At 40.6% G+C, this 27,704-nt stretch overlaps 1 protein-coding gene across 1 annotated transcript; it reads left to right on the top strand.

The window, feature by feature from the left end:
• Positions 1 to 517: 517 nt before the first annotated feature.
• IL18RAP (interleukin 18 receptor accessory protein) lies at positions 518 to 26,062 on the top strand. The gene is made up of 12 exons (XM_073327508.1): positions 518 to 592; positions 900 to 1,050; positions 4,942 to 5,120; positions 8,103 to 8,373; positions 8,958 to 9,132; positions 12,375 to 12,549; positions 13,084 to 13,152; positions 13,449 to 13,572; positions 18,818 to 18,972; positions 19,389 to 19,526; positions 23,113 to 23,283; positions 25,031 to 26,062. The coding sequence occupies exons 3-12, from the start codon at positions 5,051 to 5,053 to the stop codon at positions 25,444 to 25,446; spliced, it is 1,764 nt and encodes a 587-aa protein (XP_073183609.1). The 5' UTR covers positions 518 to 592; positions 900 to 1,050; positions 4,942 to 5,050; the 3' UTR covers positions 25,447 to 26,062.
• The last annotated feature ends 1,642 nt before the right edge of the window (positions 26,063 to 27,704 follow it).

Genomic DNA, 27,704 nt, shown 5'->3' with positions numbered 1-27,704 from the left:
GGATCTTCATGGATCCACAGAGGCAATGCATTCAGAGAACAAGGGTGATTTTGGTAAGCATCCTCTTTTTCTCCTCCATTGTCCTGAAGACTCTGGCTTTGAGAGACTAGGTAGCAATGATGATCCTCAGGAGTAAGAATTGAGAAGTGACTTAAATACTGCCTAAATGGACCATTCTTTCTGAGCTGTGCTCTAGCAGTAAAAATGTAACATTTTGTAAAGGTATGAATCAAAGTGCAAGTAAGAACCTCCACATGCCTCGTGAGAACCAAGAGTCAGTCCCCTGTATTCCCTGGTTACTCTTTTCAAACCATCCTAACATAAATCCCCAGTAGAGAGAGGATTGGATTCTCTTTTCACTCAGGCTGGTGGAAAGAGAGGAACAGAGGCACAGTTTCAGGGGGTGGGAGGACAGGCCATGTGTACTCTGGATTCTAGAATACTAGACCAGAGGGAAATTCAGCCCAATGGCTAACTGCTTTCAAATGTAATCCGTCATTGTTTGGCAGGGCATGCAGTCTCTGAAGGGGGCTCTCCAGAGGCAATGTTATAAAGGAGATGAAATTAATACATTTAGAGCTGGTTGAAAAATGTAAGTATATTTCATGAAAATGTTCTTCTTTTTAAATGAATAATTTAAAAATACATATTTTTTCGACCGACTCTAAGTACATTCCACCAGGTTATCTCCATGAATGCCAAAACTTCAGCACTGCTTCATGCTTCTCTCCAAATTCTCATCTAAGTGATGGGATTATTCTTCCATAGGAGGTTTCACCTGCAAGCAACCTGTATTGCCAGGGCAATAGACAAGATAATGTATTAAGTTGTTTTAATCATGAATTGTCTGAGTTTCTTCATTCATTTAGATGCTTATGCTTCTTGGTCTTGTCATGTAGCTCATTATCCTTGGAAAGCTATATCTAGCCAGATGTGGCAGAAGCAGAATTAGCCTTTGGGCCTCATGGAAGCCTTTGGTGATGGGCTCCTGTGATCTGGGGGAGCTGACAAAGTGAAGAATCTCAGCTTTTATTTTTATTTTTAATAAAGGTAAGTCTCTAGCCCTTTCCCTTGTGAAGATAGCCTTGAATAAGAAATCAATGCAAACCAATAGGTAGCAGTGAAAGGAACAAATGGCTGCGCTGTACTTCAGCAGCAGGAGACTTCACAATCTCTTCCTGACACTCATCCCAAAGTTAACTGATTAATACCGTGTATCTCAAAGAATCATCTTGCTGACCCTTCCCCAAGCTCCTCAAACCAGCCTCCTGTCAAGTGGTGTGATTGTGGTGAAAATGCATCTGTTTTCTTTGTAGTGTGGAGGCTTTGCTTAGCTGTCTCCCAGGCCCACCCCCAAAATGCTAAATCTGGCTTTGGACAAAAGTGTTAGAGAGTGTATGATTTCTCCCTGGCTGCCTCCTCAGCAGGTCAGCGGGAGAGACTTTCCTCCTCCTAAGAAGGGGGCTGGATGTTGGCTGTTAGGAGGAGGAACCTGGTGGAAGGAATGAGTCTCATTTGGTTACTGGAAATTTGGTGTGGGTGCATGTGTGTGACAGTTAGGATACACATCAAAAGTGTGTCCTGGTTATGATTTTACCCAAAATACAGAAAAAGTACCATTGACTTAGAAAAGATAAATACACTATGGGATGTTGTCACATGAAGTTCTGACCTAACCACTGTCCAAATGCTCTTCTGCTGCACTTTCTGCCACTGGGATGGCTGTCTTCTGAATGAATACAGCATAAAGCAGAGGAAGCCCTGCCTCCTGATTCAGCCTAGCCCAAGACCCCCAGAATGGCAGCTTCATGATGATTTTAAAAGCCATGAGAAATGGGCAAGATGAGCAGAAGCCAATTTAGTATCAAAACAGAGGAGGGAAATGAGAACCATATTTGTCAGGAATAAAGACAAACAGCAGGCCCTGTTTAGTTTCTGGCATGTGGCTGCAGCTCACCTCTCTGTGTAGCATAGTTGCCCCAAAGACTGCAAAATGGGAGTGTGTTCATTAATGCCACTGATGTAAAATAAACTGGGTGAAGTACTGCCCTCTGCTTGTGTGAGTGGGACCTGATTTGCATAATGTGCCCACAGATCAAAAAACTCACCCAGGGATTTTTCTTCAGCCTGAGTCACAGCCTGATACACAGCTTTGCAAGTGTAGTGTCACTTGATGGGCTGATGAAGGATGTCAAAAAAAGTGTATATAGCCAAAGTTCACACAGTTCAAGAGTAGCTAACACCTGGTGTTTGATCAGTTTTACTGAGAAGCTAAATAGCTCAATTCAAGCCTTGCAGAGGTAGACACTGTATACATGCAAAAAATGTTATTAATTATTATGCTGGATGTCACACTGAACAACTGTCTTGCCAGGTAGAATTATAGCTGCAACTATGGTGGGGTTATTGGGCATATTGCCAACTTGCTTTGAGAACGTGGATGGGTTTTTTTTATATTATAGCTGCAATGGCTATTGGAAACTCTGTTCCTGCTGTGAATCTGTGCTTTTTTGTTGGTGCAGATAACTCATACTGCCTGGAAGGCTGTGCTAGACCAGAGTTAGCCTAGGAAGGAGCCTACATTAATTTACAAACCGAAAGGTCACTTTATCAGTCATCTAAATCATTTGATTAGATGGAAGCAAAACAGTCACCTGGGACATATCAGTGAGAGGGTGCAATTCTAGCATTCAAAACATTGGTGCAATTCTAGCAAGACAGTGGTCTAAATCCTCTTAGGAGAGACTGGGTCAGAGGTGGGACTGAATGAAAACAGAGTGTGGCTTATGCGTATAGGAAGCTGCTCTCATGTAGCCGTGAAGAAAGCAGTTGTAAACCAAGGATCACAGCCTAGGTTGCTGTAAACTGACATAACTCAATTGACTTCAATGGAGCAACAATGATTTACACCAGTTGAAGAGCTGACCCATAAATGTTTAATTAGTGCCTAATTCACCCTTTGGGCACACTATCAGGCTAACTGCATGCACAAATGCTTTTGAAAATCTGGCTCTACATCTATCTCTCCCTATACAACTTGTTTTAATTGAAGTTTGCAGTATGTATATATGGTCCACCATGGATCTGCACAAAATGCTCTGCATGACCAAAACATGGCACATACCAATTTTCAAAAAGACATGATCACTTGGGGGGAAATGCTGTTTACCATTTTTATTAGGACTTTCAAGCAATTAAAAAAATTAATCGCGATTAATCACACAATTAATTGCGCTATTAAACAATAATAGAATATCATTTCTTTAAATATTTTGGATGTTTACTACATTTTAAAATATATTGACTTCAATTACAACACAGAATACAAAGTGTATAGTGCTCACTTTATATTTATTTTTGATTACAAACATTTGCACTTTAAAAAAACAAAATAAATGGTATTTTTTAAATTCACCTAATACAAGTACTGTAGTACAATCTCTTTATCATGAAAGTTGAACTTACAAATATAGAATTATGTACAACAAATAACTGCATTCAAAAATAAAACAATGTAAAACTTTAGCGCCTACAAATCCACTCAGTCCTACTTCTTGTTCAGCCAATTGCTCAGACAAACAAGTTTGTTTACATTTGCAGGAGATAATTACTGCTGGCTTCTTGTTTACAATGTCACCTGAAAGTGAGAACAGGGGTTCGCATGGCACTGTTGTAGGTGGTGTCACAAGATATTTACTTGCCAGATGCACTGAAGATTCACATGTCCCTTCATGCTTTGACCATTATTTCAGAGAACCTGTGTCCATGTCGATGACAGGTTCTGCTGTATAATGATCCAAAGCAGTGCGGACCGACGCATGTTCATTTTCATCATCTGAGTCAGATGCCACTAACAGAAGGTTGATTTTCTTTTTTGGTGGTTCGGATTCTGTAGTTTCCACATTGTAGTGTTGCTCTTTTAAGACTTCTGAAAGCATGCTCCACACCTCGTCCCTCTCAGATTTTGGAAGATTCTTAAACCTTGGGTCGAGTGCTAAAGCTATGTTTAGAAATCTCACATTGGTACCTTTGTGTTTTGTCAAATCTGCAGTGAAAGTGTTCTTAAAACAAACATGTGCTGGATCATCATCTGAGACTGCTATAACATGAAATATGTGGCAGAATGTGGGTAAAACAGAGCAGGAGACATTCAATTCTTCCCCAAGGAGTTCAGTCACAAATTTAATTAACATGTTATTCTTTTAATGAGTGTCATCCGCATGGAAGCATTTCCTCCAGAATGGTGGCAGAAGCATGAAGGGGCATATGATTGTTTAGCATATCTGGCACGTAAGTACTTTGCAAAAAAGTACCATGCGAATGCCTGTTCTCACTTTCTGGTGACATTGTAAATAAGAAGCGGGCAGCATTATCTCCTGGAAATGTAAACAAACTTGTTTGAGCGATTTGCTGAACAAGAAGTAGGACTGAGTGGATTTGTAGGCTCTAAAGTTTTACACTGTTTTGTTTTTGAGTGCAGGTATGTAACCAAAAAAAACCCTACATTTGTAAGTTGTACTTTCATGATAAAGAGATTGCACTACAGTACTGGTATGAGGTGAATTGAAAAATACTATTTTTTATCATTTTTACAGTGCAAATATTTGTAATAAAAATATTATAAAGTGAGTACTGTACCCTTTGTATTCTGTGTTGTAACTGAAATCAATATATTTGAAAATGTAGAAAAACATCCAAAAATATTTAATAAATTTCAATTGGTATTCTATTGCTTAACAGCGCAATTAAAACTGCGATTAATCACAATTTTTAAAATTGCTGTTATTTTTTTGAGTTAATTGCGTGAATTAACTGTGATTAATCGACAGCCCTAATTTTCATGCTGCACTTTTGTGCGCCGTGTGAAATAGCTTAGCACTTCCCACTCCAGTGTAGTGTAGATTATCATTCAAAACAAATGGCTATTTTCCTCTTTTACAGCAAAGAAGATGATGCTGACCGAGAACATCTCTGATCATCTATTTCATAGTACTTCACAGGCTAGCAAAGAACACATTTTTCCAGAGTGAATCAAAGTTAGATAGGAAAAATGTTTACTTTTTGCTGGATCCTACTATTGTTTATCAAAGGAGCAGAGGTTAGAGAGTTTAATCTGACAGGTAAGAGATTGTTTCATGTCTTACCGGAAATGTTTCAATAATAATTTTATTGGCTGGTAATAATCAATATACATCCTATCATCATTTTATAAGTTTTCACTGATTCTGTGTAAGACTTCTTATGAATTATAATTTTTATGCATTTTTTTTGTTAAGCACTGATGATGTGTTTGGGTCTGTAGAAAGTACAAAATCCATAGTCCCAGAGTTAGCAGTGAAAGTAGATGGACATTTTCAATATAATGGAAAAATAAAAACTGGAATTTTGAGAGCATAATGGAACAAATTAATTGCTGCTGTAACGCCACTGAATAATACATCAGGAAGAGATGGCTTTCTCTCCATAGATTTCCCCTCTTCCTTAATCAAAACTCCTTTCATTGCTTTGTTTTGCCCTGCCCTATATTTTATTGGGCCTCATGGTGCTATGTATTAGTGGAATTTCACAGAGCTCTAATTAATTTCAGCTGGGAAAGCTGCAAGGTGCCTGCTGTGATTCCTTTGACATCTTCATCCAAGCTAAAACATTGCTTCATAAAAAAAAATAGAGCACTACAATTCGAGCTTTTGGGGACTTTTCTATCAGAAAATCATCCTGACAGAAAATGCCCTTTGCATAAAATCAAAATTTTCCATGGGAAAATGCCTGCCTGGAAGGCTCTTGTCAATTTCACTTTCTGCGGGCAGGGAGAAAATGAAATGGACAAAAGCTTGGAATTTTTGTCCTGTGAAAAATTTCAAGGTTTTCACTTTTTGTCAGGAATCAGGACTAATTTTTTCCAAAAACTTGAAAATTTCCCTTCTGGCAGGAAATTTCTGTTCTCCAACCAGCTGTAACTGCAATAGCCCATTATCCAGAGTGATACCATACCAGAATTAGCTGGAAGAGAATATAAAATAAACAGTAAATTGTGTGGAGATAATGTGTGTCTCTGATATGGTAGAACAAAGAGACAAAGGAAAATGTATGGATGTGGATTGTTGGGAGCAGTTGGATATAAAAGGTTGCCATTGACACATGCAGTCTAAAGACAATGGCAAGGTATCAAACAAGTGTACAGATAACATAAGGATAATACTTTGCATGTATTCAGCACCTCTCACAATAGGATATGAAGATGTTTCAAATAATTGTTTTATTAGCATTGCTGTGACATAGGTGAATATTATTATATCCATTTTGCAAATGAGAAAACCGAGATATACAGAGACAAACAACTTGCCCAAGATCATATAGTTAACTCAGTGGTAGAGTTTGGATGAAACTCTTTTTCTTTAAGCTAACACTCCACCCACATCTCCTGGATGCCTCCTATGTGGAGTGAAATTTAGTTAATGTAAATTAACTTTTGTATTATACCCATAAAAATAAGGATGCTTGGAGATAAGTCTGTAGTTTAACTATGGTAATGTGTCTACGGCAGAGGATAGCACCACCCCGTTGAAGACCTGGGACTTTGGAATACTTTGTATTTATTACTGTACATAGGCAAAATCAAAACCACTGCAACATATCAGTTTGTGTTTAAAGACATGTGGCCAGATCCTCAGCTAGTGTAATCAGCATTGTCGTTAATGGAGCTATGCCAATTTACACAAACTGAAAGTTTTTGGTCCTCAGAGCCCAATCCAACTGCTATTAAAGTCAATGGAAAGTCTATTTGTTTCAGTGGGAGCTGAATCAGACCTATAAATCCCAGACACTCATTGTTAATTTATACTCAGTTATTAAATGTTATTGGGCTAAATTTTCAAAAGTGACTAGTGTAGTTGTAGCTGTGTTTGTCCCTGGATATTAGAGAGACAAGGTGGGTGAGGTAATATCTTTACCTTGGCAGAAGGTACAAGCTTTTGAGATACACAGAGCTCTACTTCGTGTCTGGGTGGTTCTCTGAGCCCAGGTTCCTGCCCGAGTGGGGACATCTACACTACTATTTTTAGCCATGTAGTCCAAGCTCCATGAGCCCAAGTCAACAGACGAAGATCGAAGACTCACTGCTATAGGGTTGTTGTTGGGTTGTTTTTTTTTCAGTGTAGACATAACCTAAGAGACAATGCCTGAGCTATTAGCTGGGACGATGCTACTTCCAGGCTCCATCCAAAATTATAAGACTTGTTTTTCAAAGACTAGAAGCCAAAAGATCTTAAGGACATTAAACAGTTAAAAAGTCACTCTCTAGAGAGAGGGGGAAAGCAGTTGCCAGGGGGAAGACACAGAGACTGATTCTGCTGGAGAAACTGAAGAAGCAAAATCTTCCCTGTCCACTCCCACATGGGACTTAAAGTAAGGTAGACATGTGTAACCTTGATATACTGGGAGCCTGGGAAGAGGATGAGGCAAAGGCTCAAGACAGGGTAAGGTAAGAAGTGGTGCAGGAGACAGCAAGAGGTCTATGTAGTCAGGCCTTGACTGCTTGTTTAAGGGTCCCTGGAAAGGGAGGAGCTGGGTTCCCCTACCAGTCCACTGAGGAAGATGGAGCAGAAATGCCCCTGGGATGGGTAAGGTAAGGACTACTGAAACTCCCTGATTCCAGGTGCAAGGACTGGTGGGTTCAGAGTTGCTCTGGGGGCGGGGGAGGGGGGGTCCAACGTGAAGTTGAAGGGCTATCAGTTGTTGGACTACTGGTTTTACTCCAGAAGGGGTGGACCTATATGTGACTGGTCACTGGGCTGAGTTGCAAGAAAAAGCAAACCACTGCAGGGCTGGCATGGCTGTCAGCAGGAGGTGCTAAAGGAGGAGAGCCTGCTACACCACACTTAATCAGCAGAGGGTGGGGGGAGTAGAAGGCGCATCGGCCGACAAGTCACTTGCTTACAGGCCCTTTAAGGAACCCCCTTAAAAATACCCCAAATCACCAATCACGTAAAAAATTTTGGCCATTTTCCTCTCTCTCTCTCTCTCTCTCTCTCTCTCTCAATATAATGAAATCTATGCTATATTCATGTCGGATTGTACTGATATGTTTGTTGCCTGCCTTTCAGGGTGTCTTCATAAAGGACCTGGAAGGATTTATCATGCAATTACTGACGAGGAGTTTATTTTGGAATGTGTGTTGCCATCCCAACACCGTACCCACATGTACAACAACTCATTACTCTATAAAAGTAAAGTGCTGTGGTTCTGGCAACAAAAAGATGGAGAGCCACTGAAGATTATCAGTAATGAAAGCACTAACCCCACTCAGGAAGGGAATGCACTTTGGTTTAGACCGATAGGGATTAATGATGCTGGAGTATATATCTGTATGATAAGGTATGTCAGTGTGTCAAAAGGCCTTCCTTGATGTACACTTTCACTGATAGCTGAAAATCATAGATTCATGCAAATAAAGGGCTGGAAGGTCAAGAAGTTATCTAGTCCATCCCCCTGCATTAAGACATGATTAAGTATACCTAGACCGGGGTCGGCAACCTTTCAGAAGTGGGGTGCCGAGTCTTCATTTATTCGCTCTAATTTAAGGTTTCGCGTGCCAGGGATACATTTTAACGTTTTTAGAAGGTCTCTTTCTATAAGTCAATAATATAGAACTAAACTATTGTTGAATGTAAAGTAAATAAGGTTTTTAAAATGTTTAAGAAGCTTCATTGGAAATTAAATTAAAATGCAGAGCCCCCCGGACCAGAGGCCAGGACCCAGGCAGTGTGAGTGCCGCCAAAAATCAGCTCGCCTGCCGCCTTTGGCCCGCGTGCCATAGGTTGCCTACCCCGACCTAGACTATACCTGACAGAAGTTTGTCTAACCTGTTCTTAAAAACCTCCATGCCACTAAACTCTTTCTTTGGTCCAATATGTTTGATTGTTTTCACTTGACCTTGGTTTCTTTTCTTTGCTGCACAGGGAAGAAATCCCATGTCTCTCAAACATCATAAAGGTTCAAGCAAAGAACAATGCAAATTGTTCGGATAATGGCAGAAATGAGCTGTCTCTTCTCATTGAAAGGGGACATTCAATTTCTTGTCCTGGGATACACTGCTACAATCATTTACAAAGGTCACCAGTGACATGGTACAAGGTAACAGTCACTCTTTTCCAATTCTCTGTGAAATAAAATCAGTGTTGTTACAATTTTAGGCTAAATTCTGCACTCTTACACATTTCCCACAATTTCTACTGAAGCAAATGCAAATTGTGCACAACTCCCAAAGGGGGAATATTTTAGAGGCTTCTAATTAGAGCTGAGATGGAAATGGATTTTCTGTTTTGTGGGAAACTTCATGATTTGGAAAAAAAAATTGTTCCAAAATGGAACAAAACCAAAGAATTCTAAACTTCCCATGAAACAAAATAAATTAAAATGAAAATTTCTGCTAGATCAAAACATCTTGTTTCAATAAAATTGAAGCATTTCGTTCTGATTTCAACCCTTTAAAACTTTTAAAAACATTTTTCTAAATTAAAATATATAAAGATTTCATTTTCAGAAGTAATTTCAAAATGAAACATCAAAATGTTCCATTTTTAAAATGTAAAAATGCTTCATTTAGTTTCTAAATGAAATGTAATCAAAATTGGTGTTTTTCAAAAAGTTTCTATTGAGATGAAAATGGCATTTTATTGAAAAGTGATTTGCTGAAAAATTTCTGACAAGTTTTACTTATAATGGCCATAAAATTGTCTCCAAGCTAAAATTTGGCAGACAAGGAAGGGATGTTCTTTTTACACAGTTTAAAAAAATTGATCAGTTCTGTATAAGGTTAAAAAAGGGCAATACATGGAAATTACTTTGCATTCAGAAAATACCAAGTATGAAGTCTAATCAATTTCCTAAATAGACTTACCTGCTATGCAGGAATAACTCTTGATATATTGTACCTAACTACTCATTTATACCATCTAGTGTTACAGCACTAAGTATATGTTCAATCAAGACTAGAACCATTTCTGTAGCCAAAGTGACTTTTGAATTTCCTGTAAAAGATGTACAACCCATGATCCATCCATGATTTTTACTAAAAATACCCCTGACTAAAATGTAGCCTTATTTGTAGGATATTTTCTAGATGCTCTTTGGGCTTCTGCATCTTTCTGTTTTCCATCTTCTGTTGCTTCTGTCATGTCATGTATGGCAAAAGGGAACTTGAGGCTCCATATGCAATGAAGCAGTGCATCAGAATTTATGCTTTTGTTCTGCTGCCTGCCTAGGCGTTTGTTTGGTGAGCATTCTTGCTGGTGGAGTGGACTCTTAAAAGCAGGATTTAGGATAAATGTGGGTGAAATTCAGGATCAAGGGGCAGAAAGGTCAATGAGGTGGTGTTATGCTTTCTTTATCTTTTTGAGAATGTTATTGTACTGTACAAAGGTGGATTCCTCAATGTTTTGTTGGCAGAGACGCAAAGGCCTGGGATAGTAAAAGGTACTAGTTCTGCAGGTCATTAGTGTGGTACACTGGCAGGATTGCTATGGGTGCAGGGCTGGAATAGCAGGACAGGGTAGGTCAGGATTGGCAGAGCAGTGTGGTAAAAGCTAGTGCAATGAATGCCTGCTTGAGTGATGTCAGGCTCTCATTCCGCAGTGTTAGTTCCTCACTTTTATGAAGAATAAATTCATCCCCAAATTGTTACAATGATTCATTATATCAGAATTGCCCAATTCAGAGAACTATGAATTGCATTAGAAATGATCAGAAATCTCTGCCCATTTGATGAACAGCATCAGCCCCTTATGTGTAGAGGCTTCACTTAGAGCCTGCACAACAATAATTTCTGGTACATCTTCTATGGCAAATTTTCTTTTCTGGTTTCTTTTTGCATGAACTTTGAATTTCCTTGCTCTGTTCATTTAAGGCCTGATCAAAACCCCATTGAAGTCAATGAGAGTCTTTCCATTTACTCTAATGGGCATTGGATTGGCCTTTATTAAAAACTGTCAAGGTTCCTTCCCCGCTCTGAACTCTAGGGTACAGATGTGGGGACCTGCATGAAAGACCCCCTAAACTTATTCTTACCAGCTTAGGTTAAAACTTCCCCAAGGTACAAACTTTGCCCTGTCCTTGAACAGTATACTGCCACCACCAAGCATTTTAAATAAAGACCAGGGAAAGAGACCACGTGGAGACATCTTCCCCCAAAATATCCCCCCAAGCCTGACACCCCCTTTCCTGGGGAAGGCTTGATAAGAATCCTCACCAATTGGTACAGGTGAACACAGACCCAAACCCTTGGATCTTAAGAACAATGAAAAATCAATCAGGTTCTTAAAAGAAGAATTTTAATTAAAGAAAAGGTAAAAGAATCACCTCTGTAAAATCAGGATGGTAAATACCTTATACGGTAATCAGATTCAAAACATAGAGAATCCCTCTAGGCAAAACCTTAAGTTACAAAAAGACACAGCTTATTTTACCAGCCATTAAACAAAAGAAAATCTAATACATGTTCTAGCTAGATTACTTACTAACTTTACAGGAGTTGTAAGGCTGCATTCCTGATCTGTTCCCGGCAAAAGCATCACACAGACAGGCAGAACCCTTTGCCCACCCGACCACCGCCTCCAGATTTGAAAGTATCTTGTCCCCTCATTGGTCATTTTGGGACAGGTGCCAGCGAGGTTATCTTAGCTTCTTAACCCTTTACAGGTGAAAGGGTTTTACCTCTGGCCAGAAGGGATTTCATAGCACTGTATACAGAAAGGTGGTTACCCTTCCCTTTATATTTATGACAAAAATCTTTAACCATTCTAGAGGATATGTGTATATTTAGGACATTAAGAATGGCTGGAATTTTCAAAAGCATTCAATGTTGCTCGGTGCTCATAGTGAAAGCAATAGCAGTATTGCCAACTCCAAGCATTCAAAATTCATGAGTCAGATTTCAAGAAATCATGAGATTTATTTAAAAATCATAACATATGAAAAGAAAAGAACAGTTTTCCTTTTAGTTGGCTTCTGGTTTCTAAGTCTTCAGGTCCCACTTCATTCATATTTGCAGAGTTTTCTCCGCAATCATGAGTGTTAGAATTTTGCTTTTTTTTTAAATATGAAAGCTAAGATTCTCATGTACTCAGCTGCCTTCAGAAGCTAGGGGTTGCGAAAGCAAACAAACAAAACCCCCCCAACCCCCCCAACCCCCCCACCCCCAACACCAAAGCTTATGAGACTCATAGTATAACAGACTCCGCTATTGACTTCAATGGGAACAGAGTTAGGTCTGCATTCAGCTCTCATGACAATCTCACTCTAAGATTTTAAAAGAGAATTTAATTAGTTGCAAAGAAAATAACCCATCTAATTGCTTCATTTTCCTTTCTTTTTGTTAGAATGGAATTCGAGTAATGCTTCAGGAGACTAGACCAAGTCGAAAACTTAAGGATGATAAAATCCACTTGCTTCGTATCTATAAGCAAGATGCTGGTATTTATGTATGTGATTACATTTTATTTGACAACAGCATCCAGTGGACAATGAGAAGAGTAGTTAGAGTAAAAATCATTGGTAAGTAACATATGAGCTCAGAATAATAAAATATCTGTAGTAACAATTTATTTTCTGTAGTAAATTAGTGTCTCTTTCCTCTTCTGTACTGTTTTAATTTGTGCTCACATTCTGAAAATCTTGTCCTCTCTCACAGTGACAACGCTGTCCTCTCCTGGTTCTATTCCTGCTTCTCTGGCTGTTTCTTCAGAAATCGTTACTGAAGCCCCACTTACAAAATGACTATATGTTAGGAATGTTCAGACAGGCCATCGGGCTAAACATCATTAAAGTCCTCATCCCAAGTCCGTTAAAATCAATAGAGAGATTGCCATTGACTTCAGTGGGCTTTGGATGGAATGTTAAATGTTAAGTAATAATATATAATAGACTGTCTGTAACCTAGAATAATCAATAACCTTATCAGAGCTGATTCTATCTTGGGTTTACCATAGCCTAAGACAGTATAGCACCTTTTCACTATACATAATAGTCTTATCAATTATTTTATTTTATTTTATTTTATTTTTTATTTTGTATTGTATTGTATTGCAGCACGAAACACTGTCCACACCCCAAACATCTTGTATCCCAGTGGCATGAAGACCCTTGAAGTAGAAGTTGGTAAGCGGGAGCTTTTTGCGGTTCTTTTTCTGGCCAGGAAGGGCATTACAATTTAATAGAGTATTGACATTTCACTGGATGATAGAAACCAGTTTTAAGACATGTATGGATCTTAGGTCCAATGTTTTGTATGGATTAGGTCAAAAACTGAGACAGTATATTGACAGTGTATGCCTTTGTTGGCATCAAAGGGGAAAAAAACGCATCTCAACCCAGCAACCACTTTCCCATATTAATTAGGAGAAAGACTTTCCAATGACTTTTGTAAACAGTGTTTCTATGTTTCCTTTTCACAGGAAAACCTCTTAAAATGGAATGCAAAGTATCATTTGGCTTTGAAAGGGATTTTTTGCCTAGGATAACTTGGTACAGAGACAACAAAGAAAGTAAAAGTGAGCCACTTTTGCAGAACTCAACACGGTAAGGGGAAAAACCAACTAAACAGAAAATCCCAGCTTGGTTACAGTGCAAGCAAATGTAGAGTCTTCAATATCTACTTTAATGTACTGTCTTCTTACCTGGAGACACTGGAAGATCACTAACAAAATATCAGAAAACGTAAGAAAAGTCCACTGAGGATTTTTAGATACATATTACATACTAATATGTGTGACACACACATATTCTTTCTAATATATATATTATACATGTTAACACTCCACTCTATATGTATGAATAGACGCATGTGTATATATAATTACATTCAAAAAAGTATGTTAAAAGAACATGATGATTGTACAGTGAAGCACTGAAAATTTAGCAAGTACCAGGGTTAGGCTGCTCATGCAACTCGAATTCCGCCCCCTTTTTGCATATGCATTAATATACAGAAATACAGTCTTTAATTAAATACTCACATAGTATTTTGTCCACAGAACCCAGCCTTGCTCGCACAGAATAGATGGTGCTCAATTAATGAGAAGCTGTTCAATAATTTGTTTCTCTTCATACTGAGAGCAAACCCTGCTCTAAAGAAAAAATGGTCAATCTCTTCCTGGGCTTTTCCATAGCTCCCATCTTTCTGGTATCACAAGCAATGTATTTATCTTCACAGCTCCTAGAATTATCCTCATTTTACAAATGGGAATTGAGGCGCAGAGAAGTTAAGCTCAGATGTGTCCACTAATTTTGGCTGCTCAATTTGAGACACCTACGGCTTGATTTTTTCAGAGTACTTAGCATTATATAGCACTGTATATGCTCAAATAATATATAGCTTTACATAAAGCTTTATATGTAGGCACAGCTCCCATTGACTTCAGTTGCAGCTCCCAGTGCAAATCAGGCCCTGGGGTCTCAAGTCAGGCACCCAGAAAACGAGAGAGAGAGAGACAATTAGTGACCACCTATGAAAAGTTTGGTTTAAGAGAGTTGCTCTGCATGACACAGGAACTCTGTGGCAGATGCAAAGACAAATCCAATTCCTCATGGCAGCATTCAACTATCTTGACCATCAGACCCTCCTTTCTCTTCTTGCAATCCCCTGCTTCAGTCACTACATACCTTTGACTTCTGCAACCAATGAAGCAGGGTTCCTACAGACAAGGGTCTCCTTTACTATACGACCCTGGTTAATCCATAGAGCAGGTGAATCCTGTGCACTGAATGAGACAGGGATCATGTGGAAAAAGTAGTATGGGATCATGCCATTAAAGACTGTATCGTAATTCATATGCACAGGGGGACTGAATTAAGGTTGCATGGGAGACCTTAATTTGGGTATTAACTTTTGAATGCTTGGCTTTTCAACCTTAATGTTCTTTTAACGTGTGTGTGTGTGTCTGTGTCTGTGTGCACATGGATGCGTGCATGTGTGATTTCCTAGGTTTAAAAAAACCAAAGTGAAAAAACAGAAATCTCACCATATGGCATCATATTGACGCCTACATGGGACATCAGCATGGTTGGAACTTTTAGATGCACCTCACACACCTCCGCCACTTGAGCTAATGGAATACCTGAAAGCAGTAGTAGGTTGTCATTGTCTGTGTGGACCAGCACTAGCGGGAAATGAGACCCACACTTTGCCAGTGGATTTCACAGATATTTGCTAAGAGCAGAGGAATGGTGAAACTCAGAAATCTTGGGTTCCATTCCAGGGTCCAGAGGAGAGTAGTTAAAGACTCTTCTGCTTGTTCTCCCCCAAGCTGAATCCTGTCCACTCTATCCCAGCCAGCTTGTCCTGGTCCTGTCTTTGATCTGGCCCTGTCTCTTTGTCCTAGTCCCAGTAGTCTTGCCCAGCCAGTCCTATTTTCCCTCTCTGGGTTCCCCATCAGATTCTCATTCTCCCCCCAGATGCCAGTCTCTTCCTCCCACAGACACTTTCAGTCCCAATCTCCTTGCTTTGCTAGTCCTATTTCCCCTCCTCTCCCAGCTCCTTGTTCAATCTCTCTCTCTCTCCTCCCCACCTCCTGGCAACCAGTCCCAGGGGCTCCTCATCCAATCTCAGTCTCTGCCTCCCTCCCTAACCCCTTCCTAGTTTCTTGTCCCAGTCTCTTTGCCCAGCCAGTTTCAGTTTTACCCTTGCACCCTGTCTTCTCATTAGACCTTTCTTTCCCCATGCACAATCCCCTTCCCACCCCCATTGGTGCCCAGTTCCAGTCTCCTTGTGCAGCTAGTCCCAGTGTCCCCCTAGCTCTTCGTCCACTCTGTGTTCCCCTCCCCCCTTATCTGCCAACTGGCTCCCCACTGCCCCTCACATGTCCCTCATTGGGTGTCCTTCATTAGGTTGCTCCCAGTTCCAGCTTCCTCTCCAGCTCCTAGTCTCAGTCTTCTTGTGTTACCTATCCCAGCCTCCTCCCATGAGTCGGAGTCACATTCTGCACTTCTTGGTTTCCAATCGTAGTGCCCACCTCCCCAAATCCCAGTCACAATCTTGGCCCTCCCCATTCCCGGGCTGACCCAGGCTCCTTGTCCAAATCTACTCTTTCAGTCCGGCTGTTGTCCCCTCAGCATTCAAATCAGAAGGCTTCCTTCTGCACGCTGCTTGAGCATCAGCAAGGAGAATCATTGAGAGCACAAGAAAGACAGGCTCCCTGCTCTCAGTTGCAGTACCTGGCATCATCCCAGCATCTGGGAGCAGCAATTCTAGAGGTCTGTCTTGGCCCCTGCACCGCTGGGATAGAGCATGTGCAATCACTCTGTGGGGATGGCTCGTGCAGTCTGGTCACACACAGGATGAAGTGTGCTCACGGAGGATAGAATGTTGGAGATTTTAGCTGATATACTCAATAAAGATTTCTTAGTTTGTGCAAACTGAGATTTTTTTCAAAGACTTCTAGCTTGGCCAAATGTGGGTAGTTTTTAATAGGAACAGCAATAAGCACATCTATAACACAAAGACCAAATTTCAAATCCTTGGTCTGAAGTATGGGAGTGCTAGAACTTCTCAAAGTAAAGGTCCCAGCCAATTTTTAACAGGCAGATATCCGGCATGGAAAATTTCTGCCCAATGGTTAAAGTTCGGCAAAGCTGTAAGCAACTGAGAACAGGGTCTTATAATAGAAAGTGTTGTGCAACCTTAATATTAGGCTGTGTTACCAATGTCACCTATAATGATATTCATTATAATGATATATATTATTATATAACAGAGAGTGAACAAATAGAACAAATGGTATCAACACAGACAACTCTGGACAGAGATTTACAATATTTTATGGATAAATTTGATTTATTATGATTAAAGCCACTCACTGGCACATGTGTGGTATTACAGAGATCAGTCGGTTATCAGCTTCTGAACAGAGTAGTGCAAAATGGTTATGATGAACATTGTCTTTTTCAGAATTCATTAGAAACTCAAAATTCAGACACAGTGTATTGAAAGATTTGTAAAAATTTGGGAACGCTGCTCAATTTTGGATAAATGGGGATCCACTTTCAAGGAAATCAAGTGTGATTTGAGTCAAAATAATATGATTGCATGATTTCATCATGTGATCAGGTGTAACTTGGTGGATTACATGAGTGTCACCTCATCTGAAATGCTAAGTGAAACTTCAGGGTTTGACACCACATAGTCTGAACCAAAATATGAATGAAATTCTATAAAGCAAACGCCACTAGTTTTCACCCTGCTCTGTTCAGGTGACCTCAGCTGGTGGTTGGGAAATGCCATGAGATATGGGATATGATTCTGCAAATTCCTAGTGTCCCGCATCACCTGAGAATTTTGCTAGCATTAAATTATTTTAAGATTTTTCACAGCAAGGTCCCTTGCCACTGCTGTAGAGTCTGCTTTTTAAGGCTTCAGTTCAGCTATGTAGGTGCCTAACTTTAAGTACATGTCAATGGGACTAAGCATGCGCTTAAAGTTAGGCATGAGTTTAAGTACTTTGATAAATTGAGGTCTGAGGACTGATCAAGAGCAACCTTTTTATTGTGTTGTCTGTGGGCACTAGCCATGAGATCAGAACCAAACTGAACTTTCATACAAGGACATCATTTTTCGTTTGCAACATTGTCACGGATCCACAGAATTGGTGCTACACCCCCAGCTTTGGAGCAGTCTCTAGGAGAAACCCCTTCAGTATGCCAGACCCCCAGAAAGGGTCCCACTCTTTCTCCTTGTTAGCCATACAGCTTCACTGCTTCCCTAGACTGGATTTATGGGCTTTCGGAGCTCCTGCGTCACACCATGAGCTCCATTCAACAAGTCCAACTGAGACAGACTCCTGATGGAGAGTTGTACATTCTTCAGGGATTAATGCACCTCACCAGGCATTTGCAATGACACCAAGCAGTGTTGTCAAAACAGTCAGGTTTATTAGTTAACTGCAATGCAGCATAGGAAGTCCTTAGGGTAGTATAGAGAATGGAAAATTAAAGCATAGTCCATTCTGGTTAGCCCAGAGCCCAGCCAAGCTGTAATGAACCTCTGGTTTAAGCTCTGTCTGACCTGCCCTCCTTCATCTGACTCTTGGTAAGAGTCCTGAATACTTCCAGAAACCACCTCTAATTCCCACACTTCACACTTCTCCAGTTCTTTGTTCTCGGCTGGGGAGTGTTGCTCAACCTCCCTGCTGAGAGGTGGGGAAATCCAAATCTCTCTGGGTCGACAGTTGCTACGTGTCTATGTCTGGACAATTGGATTTGCCATTGTCTTTTCAAATGTTCCACTGATATGGGGATCACGCTTCAGGGCTGGTCTACACTACTGGGGTGGGGGAGAGGAGGAGAGGAATCGATCTAAGTTATGCAACTTCAGCTCCGTGAATAATATAGCTGAAGTTGATGTACTTAGATCTACGTACCACGGTGTCTTCACTGCGGTGTATAGATGCGTCGATTCCCCTTGCGCTTCTCGTTGAGGTGGAGTCCTGGAGTTGACGCTAGAGTGATTGGTGGTTGATTATCGTGTCTATACTAGACATGATAAATCAACCCCTGCTGGATCGATTGCTAACCCATACCCAGACCCACATCTCTTAGCCTGGCCTGAGAGCAAACAGTCCTTTTCCACCCACTGGGTAGCAATGGAGCATATAGGGGAAAATAAAACAAAAACAGGACTCCTAAAAATATTACAAAATACTCCTACTCCTTCACAGACATCACAGGTGAATGACAAGAATGTTAGCATCTCTTTATTTGTACAATCATGGGCTTTTGTGTCTTGTGTGAATGAATAGTAGATGGATGATAGGAGTGTTTTTCTGTTTAGGATTCGTGCAGAAGAATTTGGAGGCAAATCATTTGTTCATGTTGCCACACTCAGGGAAGTTACTGAAAGGGACTTGAACAGCAACTTCATCTGCTTTGCTCAGAATTCTGTGGGGAACTCGACAGGAGTGCTCAAGCTAAAAAGGAAGGAAAGAGGTAAATCCAGAAGAGGTCTAGCAATTCCTGATGAGATATGTTTTGAGCACTGTCACTAATATGCTTGTGGTCATCATTGCCCTCTACTTTTCAATAGGTTAGAGGGGTTCCTTGAAACTGACCGGAAAAGGTTTTGTTTGAAAACTGCTAGAATTGCTCTGTGTTCCAGCACAGATCTGCTTTTCACACTGTCAACAAGACACTATGTATTCTCTTGAATTCCCATGCTAGGCCTGAGTCCCAGTGTTCAGAATTGGACTTGGATCCAGTTCCACACTTCCTTAAAATTTGGGAGGCAGGCAGGAGTGAATCTTGTCAGTCAGTTTAGTCCCCATCCCTGCTATTAGCATTTCTTGTACATGTCAGTATTATTATGGAAACACTGAATTTTAACAGCAATAATTTTGTTTTAACAGCACTTTTCATATACATATTATATAGTGCGATTGCAGTTCTAGTTGGACTCCTGGTGGGCAGCGCTTTTGTTTACCAGCATTGGATCGAAATAGCGCTGATGTATAGAAATTACTTGGCCAAGGACGAAACTATAGGAGGTAAGAAAAATAGAACCATGATAAACTGTTATTTTACTTCAATTTTTCTATTATCATTTGCAGTATCTGTTAACCATTTACTTTAATGTCTTCAATCACATTAGGGCTAATTCAAAGGCTTCTGAAGCCAATAGTTGACTTTCCACTGACTTCAGTGGTCTTTGATTCAGGATCTTAGAGAAGCCGGAACACATGGGGCAGTACATATTTACTGACTGAAGTCTTATAATGAGCCATTTACAACAGCAGTAAATTAGCCAGGGAAATTCAGAATAGGAGATAGAGGTTAGGCAAAACCCTGTAGACAGAGGAGTGAGGTGTTTCCAATATTTTAACAGGAGGTTCCCACAGGTTAACAACAGTTTCTCCCTCAACCTGTGATAAAATCTGTAGACTAGAGGTGCATGTGCTTGCAGAGAAATGGGTGAGGAAATGGAGACATATAATCATTTATTTTCCTATTTAATCAACACAATTTCTCATAAACATAACCAAGGAGGGAGACAACATCACTTGGCAAATCAACTTATAAGGGCACTTACTGGAAATATTTATATTTTCTTCCTAAGGAAATTCATGTTGATCATAGTGATCAACTTCTAATCATGAATATTGCAATAACACCCACAGGCCTCTACCAGGTTGGGGTTCCCAGGTGCTAAGCTCTTTACAAATGTATAGGAAATGGCAGTCCCTGCCCCAAAGTGCTTACAAAGCTAATGTGAGATGCAGGGGGTGGAGTCGTCTGGTGGTTTCTACCTGTAAGACTTTTCTGAAACACAACTGGCCCTTGATGCAAGCTGGTATATTTTAAAAGAAATTCATAAATTGCTCTTCAGAAAGTGTATTGGTGAGCCAACTGATAAGTCACGTCTGGCCAGGGTGATCTGGGAAATCACGTAACCCTCACTTCAGTTTGGTGGCAAGATTTTCATGAGGGCTCTGGAAACTCCCCTGGTGGTTTCTCCAGCTGATCCCTGAGATAAAGAGGTGTTAAGCTCTTTGGCCCAGAGACTGTTTGTAGACTGTCTAATACAGTGTGGCCCTGAACTCAGTTGCTACCATAACAATACCACCACCACCAATAATAATTATAAGGAGTGGTTGTTTTATAATATGGTGACAGTGACCTCCACTGGTGAAATGAGGAATTGCAAACATCTAGTGCAAAGGATTCTTTATCATTATTAGTATTTAAGATTTTCAAAGGGACCGCAACTCAACCTCCAAATCTGCGAGTTGAAATTTGCATGCTTACATTTTTTTGCATGCACACTTTCTGGGACTTAAGTTTTAGAACATGCTAAACTTAGATGTAGTTACACAAACATGCACATATAATTTTCTAGTGACGCTGACTGTGCCTGACTTAGGACAAATGACCTGTTCAAGATCACATAAGGAACTGATATTGATCACATAATCACAGATTAGTATTGATAACTGTTCTTATAGGGCTGGGTACTGCAAGATGCCTTATTTCAGTAAAGCACTTAAGTGCATGTTTAAGTTTAAGCACGTGAGTAGTTCCATAGACTTCACTGCAGCCAGCATCTTGCAGAACTGAGCCCCTATCCGGTACTTTTGCTCTGAGTACTAGGCAATACAGCCTGTTCACAGATGTCCCCAGTTGTCCCCAACATCCATTACTCCTTTGTCCATATTTTGTTATTAACCTGTTCAACTTTTAACCCCCCGCAAAAGTTTGTTTTTAAAATGGAAATACTTGTTACATTTTTATTTAAAAAACAAAAATATATCTCTGTATGCATTATAGCCAAATTTCTCAAAATCTGGGAAAATTTGGATCTGGATTTGAAATCCACAGCTTGGATCTATTTCTTTAATGGGACAGAACCAGAACTCAAGAAGTGGACGGCTCCGAAGTTTGAGGTGGTGTTTGGATCCTGACCTGAAATTTGCATCTTGCCCCCATCTCTATTTATAACACATGAATTTTTCTACTATTGTATTGAATAATGCATGTGCTTTTATGACAATATGGTGTGTAAGAGAGATGGGGTTTTACTTGCAATAAAATGCACTGCATTTTGGAAACAGCTTGTGCATTGGAAATGCTATGTTTTTCTTGAGTAGCTGCATCCTTTGATATGATATAAATGAGACATAAATGTTGACTACTGCACACAAAGCAAAAAGTTTGACTCAGTCTCTAAATCAATAACTCCTCACTTAACGTTGTAGTTATGTTCCTGAAAAATGTGACTTTAAGTGAAAGGATGTTAAGTGAATCCAATTTCCCCATAAGAATTAATGTAAATGGGGGGGTTAGATTCCAGGGAAATTTTTTTCACCAGACAAAAAACTATATTTTATATATATATATATATACACACACACACACAATATATATATAAGTTTTAAACAAACAATTTAATACTGTACACAGCAATGATGATTGTGAAGCTTAGTTGAGGTGGTGAAGTCAGAGGGTGGGATATTTCCCAGGGAATGCCTTACTGCTAAATGATGAACTAGCATGCGGCTGAGCCCTCACGGGTTAACACGTTGTTGTTAATGTAGCCTCCCACTCTACAAGGCAGCACGAATGGAGGGAGAGGAGACAATGTGGCAGACAGAGACACACACCCTGTGTGTGTGAGAGAAAGAGAGGCATTGCCCCTTTAAGTATGCTGACACAACTCTAAGTACATTGCCTTTTTAAGTAGATCTGGAAGTTGAGACAGCAGAGACCTGTTGTGTCTCCCCCCGCTCTATGGATGGGGTAAGCAGGGGGCAGGAGCAGGGGGGAAGCAGACACCCTGATATTAGCTGCCTCTTCTTTCCCCACCCCCCACACAGCAAGCAGGAGGCTCCAGGGAGCAGCTCCAAGGCAGAGGGCAGGATAAGCACATGACAGTGGGGGGAGGGACAGCTGAACTGCCAGCAATTGGTAGCCTTCTGGGTGGCTGCTGCACAGGGAACTTAGGGGAGCGGGGAGCTGATAGGGGGGCTGCCGGTCCACCCTGGTTCCAAGCCCCCATCCGCTAGCTGCAACGGGCTGCTTTTCCTGCAAGCAGTGGACAAAGCAGGTGGCTGCCAAACAACGTTATAAGGGAGCATCGTGCAACTTCAAACGAGCATGTTCTCTGATTGATCAGCAATGGAACAACGAAACAACATTAACCGGGACGACTTTAAGTGAGGAGTTACTGTATATGTAATTTAATGGGAAATGGCCAGATCGTCAACTGGTCATGCAGCAAAGGATGTTACTTGTTTTCTGCATGCTTTCTGAAATGAAGCAATGGACCTGATTTTCCATTGCTTTCCATCTTGTGTAGTGGTTTACAGAATGGTAGCATTTTATACTCACTTTGGCTGTGAACGTCTACAAGAGTTGCAAGGCAATGGAGAAGCTGGACTGATCTTGAATTACTGACTGACTCCATTACATGACTTGACAATTGTTTGCTATTAATCACATGTATTCAGTTAAATAAAATATTTATATACTGACCATAATGAGAATTTACCATTACATTAAATTAAAGGTGATGGGTACTTCAGAAATACCTTAGTTGCATTCGATGAGCTGCACAATTTTAATGTTCTTTTCTTTTAGATTGCAAAGAATTTGATGCATTTGTGTCCTATGCAAAACAAGACTCCTTTGAAATTGATTCCACTTTTCTTAATGAGGAACAGTTTGCCCTGGAGGTCCTTCCGGAGGTGTTGGAAAACAAATATGGATACAAACTGTGCCTTCTTGAAAGGGACATTCTTCCAGGAGGAGGTAAGGTCCCACTTGATATGTGGAAAACATCAGGAGACAACCCTTCTCTCCAGTCTTTTCTCCTCTAAAGCCAAACTTTTTGGTTGGACTGGCATGATGCACCATGGTCACATAACTCCCATAATACACCACATTGGTTCAACCAAAGGGGAGACCATCTTGCATTATGGGAGATGTAATCTGCTAGAAAGCTGAGGCCAGAGGGGAGAAGAGGGGCAGGAGTCACCTGAACTTTAACTTCCATGAGTCACTCTGGCAGCTCAGGTGGACACAGATTAATTTTGAACTGACCCAAAACAAAACATTTCGATTTGGTTCAACAAAGCAAAAATGTTTTGATTTGGTTTGACACAAAATATTTTGTTTCGATTTTGCTGATGGATAATTGAAAAATTTCAGCAAAATTGAAATTTTTCTTGTGTAAAACTACACTTTCTGTCAAAAAAAAAATTCATCATCCCTTGTAGTCACTAAAGAGCCCATGGCACCTGTGGCAATTTGTGGAACCTGTCTAGGCACAACTTATGATTCTGTTTGGAGTCAGGAGCTCTTTTTGTATATCTGACAGACTGCAGATTTAATTTTGAATGAGGGGTTTCTTTGCCTTCTCAGTTGTTCTTTTACCTCCATGTTGGACTGGAACGCCAACGTTTAGCAGCACAGGGCTAAGAACAAAGGGTCATTAACTTAAGTGCTCTACAATTGACATGGCACCACTTTAGACAATAGGCTGAGTCCTGCCCAAGAGAACCAGTCTGTGCAGGTGGGCTGATAATGAAAGTAATAGGTCACCTGGTAGGGGATTTTCATCACCTGATGAGGCTGATCAGGAAATCACCTGATAAAGACTGGAGATTATAAAAGAGAGGGTCTCTCAGCAACTATTTTAGAGGGAGAAGTGAGACTAGGCCTCCATGTTCTGGATGAGAAGCCATGTGCCTGAGGTCAGGGAGGAGAGGAAACATCCTGGACTCCTTAGAGGGCTCTGGTGTATGGCCAAAGAACTCTCCAGAGTGGTGTGGAAATTGAGGCAGGAAAACTATGTTTACATCCATTTATCTTTCATGCAATGTAAGGAGAAAACTGTGTTTAGAATGCTGTGCTAAGAGTGTGTGTGTGTGTCCATTGTCTTCCATGCATACCCTTAAAGAGGAAAAGCATAAACCAGAAGGCTCACACCTTCAGTGGGATCCTGGGGAAAGTGCAAGAACAGCTGGGGAGGCCTGTGGGAGATGGCACTAGTTTTAGGGCCTAGGCCATTGGACTGCAGGGTCCCCACTGTCAAGAGGGGGGTGACTGACATGAGATTCGCACCAGACAGCGTGCCTTAGAGGCCCAAAGCCAGAGACAGTACCTACATTCTGCCCAGCCCTAGCAAGCTACGAATATGTGGGATTCAGCACTGGGATCCCTGCACAGCAGTCTGGAGAGCATCCAGAAGTGGCACTCAACCAGATCTTTGACTGCATTTATCAGAAGAATGAAGATGTTAGCCCAGGTGTCATTGCCAAATTAATTGGGTAATGGCTTTCTAAACGCTCCTTTGGTTTCAAGTGTGTTCTCTTCTTCTCATGCTGTGAGGGACATTGCTATGTGCTGTTATGTGCAGTTGTTGCATTTTACTCCAGTGGTGGCTGCATTTACATGGTTGTTAACACGATTATATTTAATTTTTTTAAATGCTTTCGGTGCCTGTGGCTGAAAAGCCCAGAGTGTAAGCTAGTACTAATCATTACTTCTTTTTCAGCTTACACTGATGATATCGTAACAGCTATTCAACAAAGCAGACGAGCTATAATTATCTTGAGTCCTGGCTATGTCAATGGACCCAGCATCTTTGAACTGCAGGCAGCGGTGAACTGTGCTTTAGAAGATAACATGATAAAACTGATTTTAATTAAGTACAAGTCATTCCAAGAGCCAGAGTCTTTACCTCCAATAGTGAAGAAAGCTCTTAAAATTTTACCAGTGGTTACCTGGAAATCTTCTAACTCTAATTCGCCAAACAAACAATTCTGGAAATATATGCGATATCACATGCCGGTGAAAAATACCCGGGGGCTAAGGAAAAACAGTCTAAAATTTTTTTTCCAAAGGTTATTTAGTGTGGTTATCAATAGCAGAAAGGCCGCTGGGAGAAGTCAGCAGATTAAGAAATGGTGAGGTGATTGTAAAGGAACATCCTGTATCTGCTACCACCTGACCACAAATTTAGGAGCTCATCATCTTTTGTCTCATTGATAGCTCACTCTAACATAAAGTGAAAAAACCCTCCTATAATGTGACAACCCTAAAGTCTTCAATAGAAGCAAGTGGCATTGGATCCAGCTGTGATATGTCTTTCTTTTATTATTATATTTAATATTTATTATTTTCAGCAAAGTTGTAGCCAGAGATCCCAGTCAGAATTTGGGCCCTATTGTACTAGATGGTGTATAAACCTAAGACAAAATAGAGTTTACAGTATAACTATGTATTAATAATAGTAATATCATAATTCTATTTCTAACTAATACACACTGTGTACACAGGCTTTCCTGTGTGAAAGAAATTAAAAGCATAAAGAAATATGGACGGGATTTTTATTTTTATTTGCCTAGTTCTGCTGTCATTATGTCATTGGTAAAACTCCCACGGATTTCAGTGGGAACAGATTTAAGCCAAGTTTGAGCATTTTTGAAATTCCAACCCTGGACTTTTTTGTTTGTGTTCATTTGCCCTGATGTTGATAATAATGATACAACAGTTTGAATGTCTTGCTCATTGCATTGTGTTTTCATTTGAGGTTTGTTTTTTCTGTTTTTTTTGAAAAATTAAAAAATTAAAATTAAAAAAGAATCCAAAGGAATTTTTCAATGTAACTTTTCCTATGCAGGCCAGAGGGAGCAGCCCTAAAATTCTTAGCCCAGATTGTTCCTTTCTGTGGAAAAAATCCATGAGAGAGAGCCTGTGGAGAGGAAAACTCTGCGAGAATCCCCTCACATGGCCATGTTGGGATGACAGGGTTCAGGTTCTCCTCACCTATAGAATGGGGGGAAGTTCTGTCAAGGTTCCTTCCCCACTCTGAACTCTAGGGTACAGATGTGGAGACTTGCATGAAAGACCCCCTAAACTTATTTTTACCAGCTTAGGTTAAAACTTCCCCAAGGTACAAACTTTGCCCTGTCCTTGAACAGTATACTGCCACCACCAAGCATTTTAAATAAAGACCAGGGAAAGAGACCACGTGGAGACATCTTCCCCCAAAATACCCCCCCAAGCCTGACACCCCCTTTCCTGGGGAAGGCTTGATAAGAATCCTCACCAATTGGTACAGGTGAACACAGACCCAAACCCTTGGATCTTAAGAACAATGAAAAATCAATCAGGTTCTTAAAAGAAGAATTTTAATTAAAGAAAAGGTAAAAGAATCACCTCTGTAAAATCAGGATGGTAAATACCTTAAAGGGTAATCAGATTCAAAACATAGAGAATCCCTCTAGGCAAAACCTTAAGTTACAAAAAGACACAACTTATTTTACCAGCCATTAAACAAAAGAAAATCTAATGCATGTTCTAGCTAGATTACTTACTAACTTTACAGGAATTGTAAGGCTGCATTCCTGATCTGTTCCCGGCAAAAGTATCACACAGACAGGCAGAACCCTTTGCCCACCCGACCACCGCCTCCAGATTTGAAAGTATCTTGTCCCCTCATTGGTCATTTTGGGTCAGGTGCCAGTGAGGTTACCTTAGTTTCTTAACCCTTTACAGGCGAAAGGGTTTTGCCTCTGGCCAGGAGGGATTTCATAGCACTGTATACAGAAAGGTGGTTACTCTTCCCTTTATATTTATGACAAGTTCCATCCCTGAATGTTGAGGATCCCCCAGAATATCTTCCAGTTGCTTCCCCCTGCCAGCATCACCTTACTTTGTCTGAATTTTGCTTCAGTCTGCTTGCTCTCATCATGGCCTGGTCTCACACAAACATGGACAGCCTGAGAATTATAGAGCTGGGTGTCAACAGCATAATGACAGTACTGCAGCCTGTGCCACCTCACTAGCAGCCCCATCTATTCATTGAACAAGAGGGGAGACACACTGAAACCCAGGTTTCAGAGTAACAGCCGAGTTAGTCTGTATTCGCAAAAAGAAAAGGAGTACTTGTGGCACCTTAGAGACTAACCAATTTATTAGAGCATAAGCTTTCGTGAGCTACAGCTCACTTCATCAGATGCATATCGTGGAAACTGCAGCAGACTTTATATATACACAGAGAATATGAACCAATACCTCCTCCCACCCCACTGTCCTGCTGGTAATAGCTTATCTAAAGTGATCATCAGGTGGGCCATTTCCAGCACAAATCCAGGTTTTCTCACCCTCCACCCCCACACACAAATTCACTCTCCTGCTAGTGATAGCCCATCCAAAGTGACAAC

The sequence above is a fragment of the Lepidochelys kempii genome, chromosome 1 (assembly GCF_965140265.1).
Source record: "Lepidochelys kempii isolate rLepKem1 chromosome 1, rLepKem1.hap2, whole genome shotgun sequence".
Taxonomy (NCBI): domain Eukaryota; kingdom Metazoa; phylum Chordata; order Testudines; family Cheloniidae; genus Lepidochelys; species Lepidochelys kempii.
Note: the sequence above shows the minus strand (reverse complement) of the source record. Positions and strands in the feature narration are given on the sequence as shown.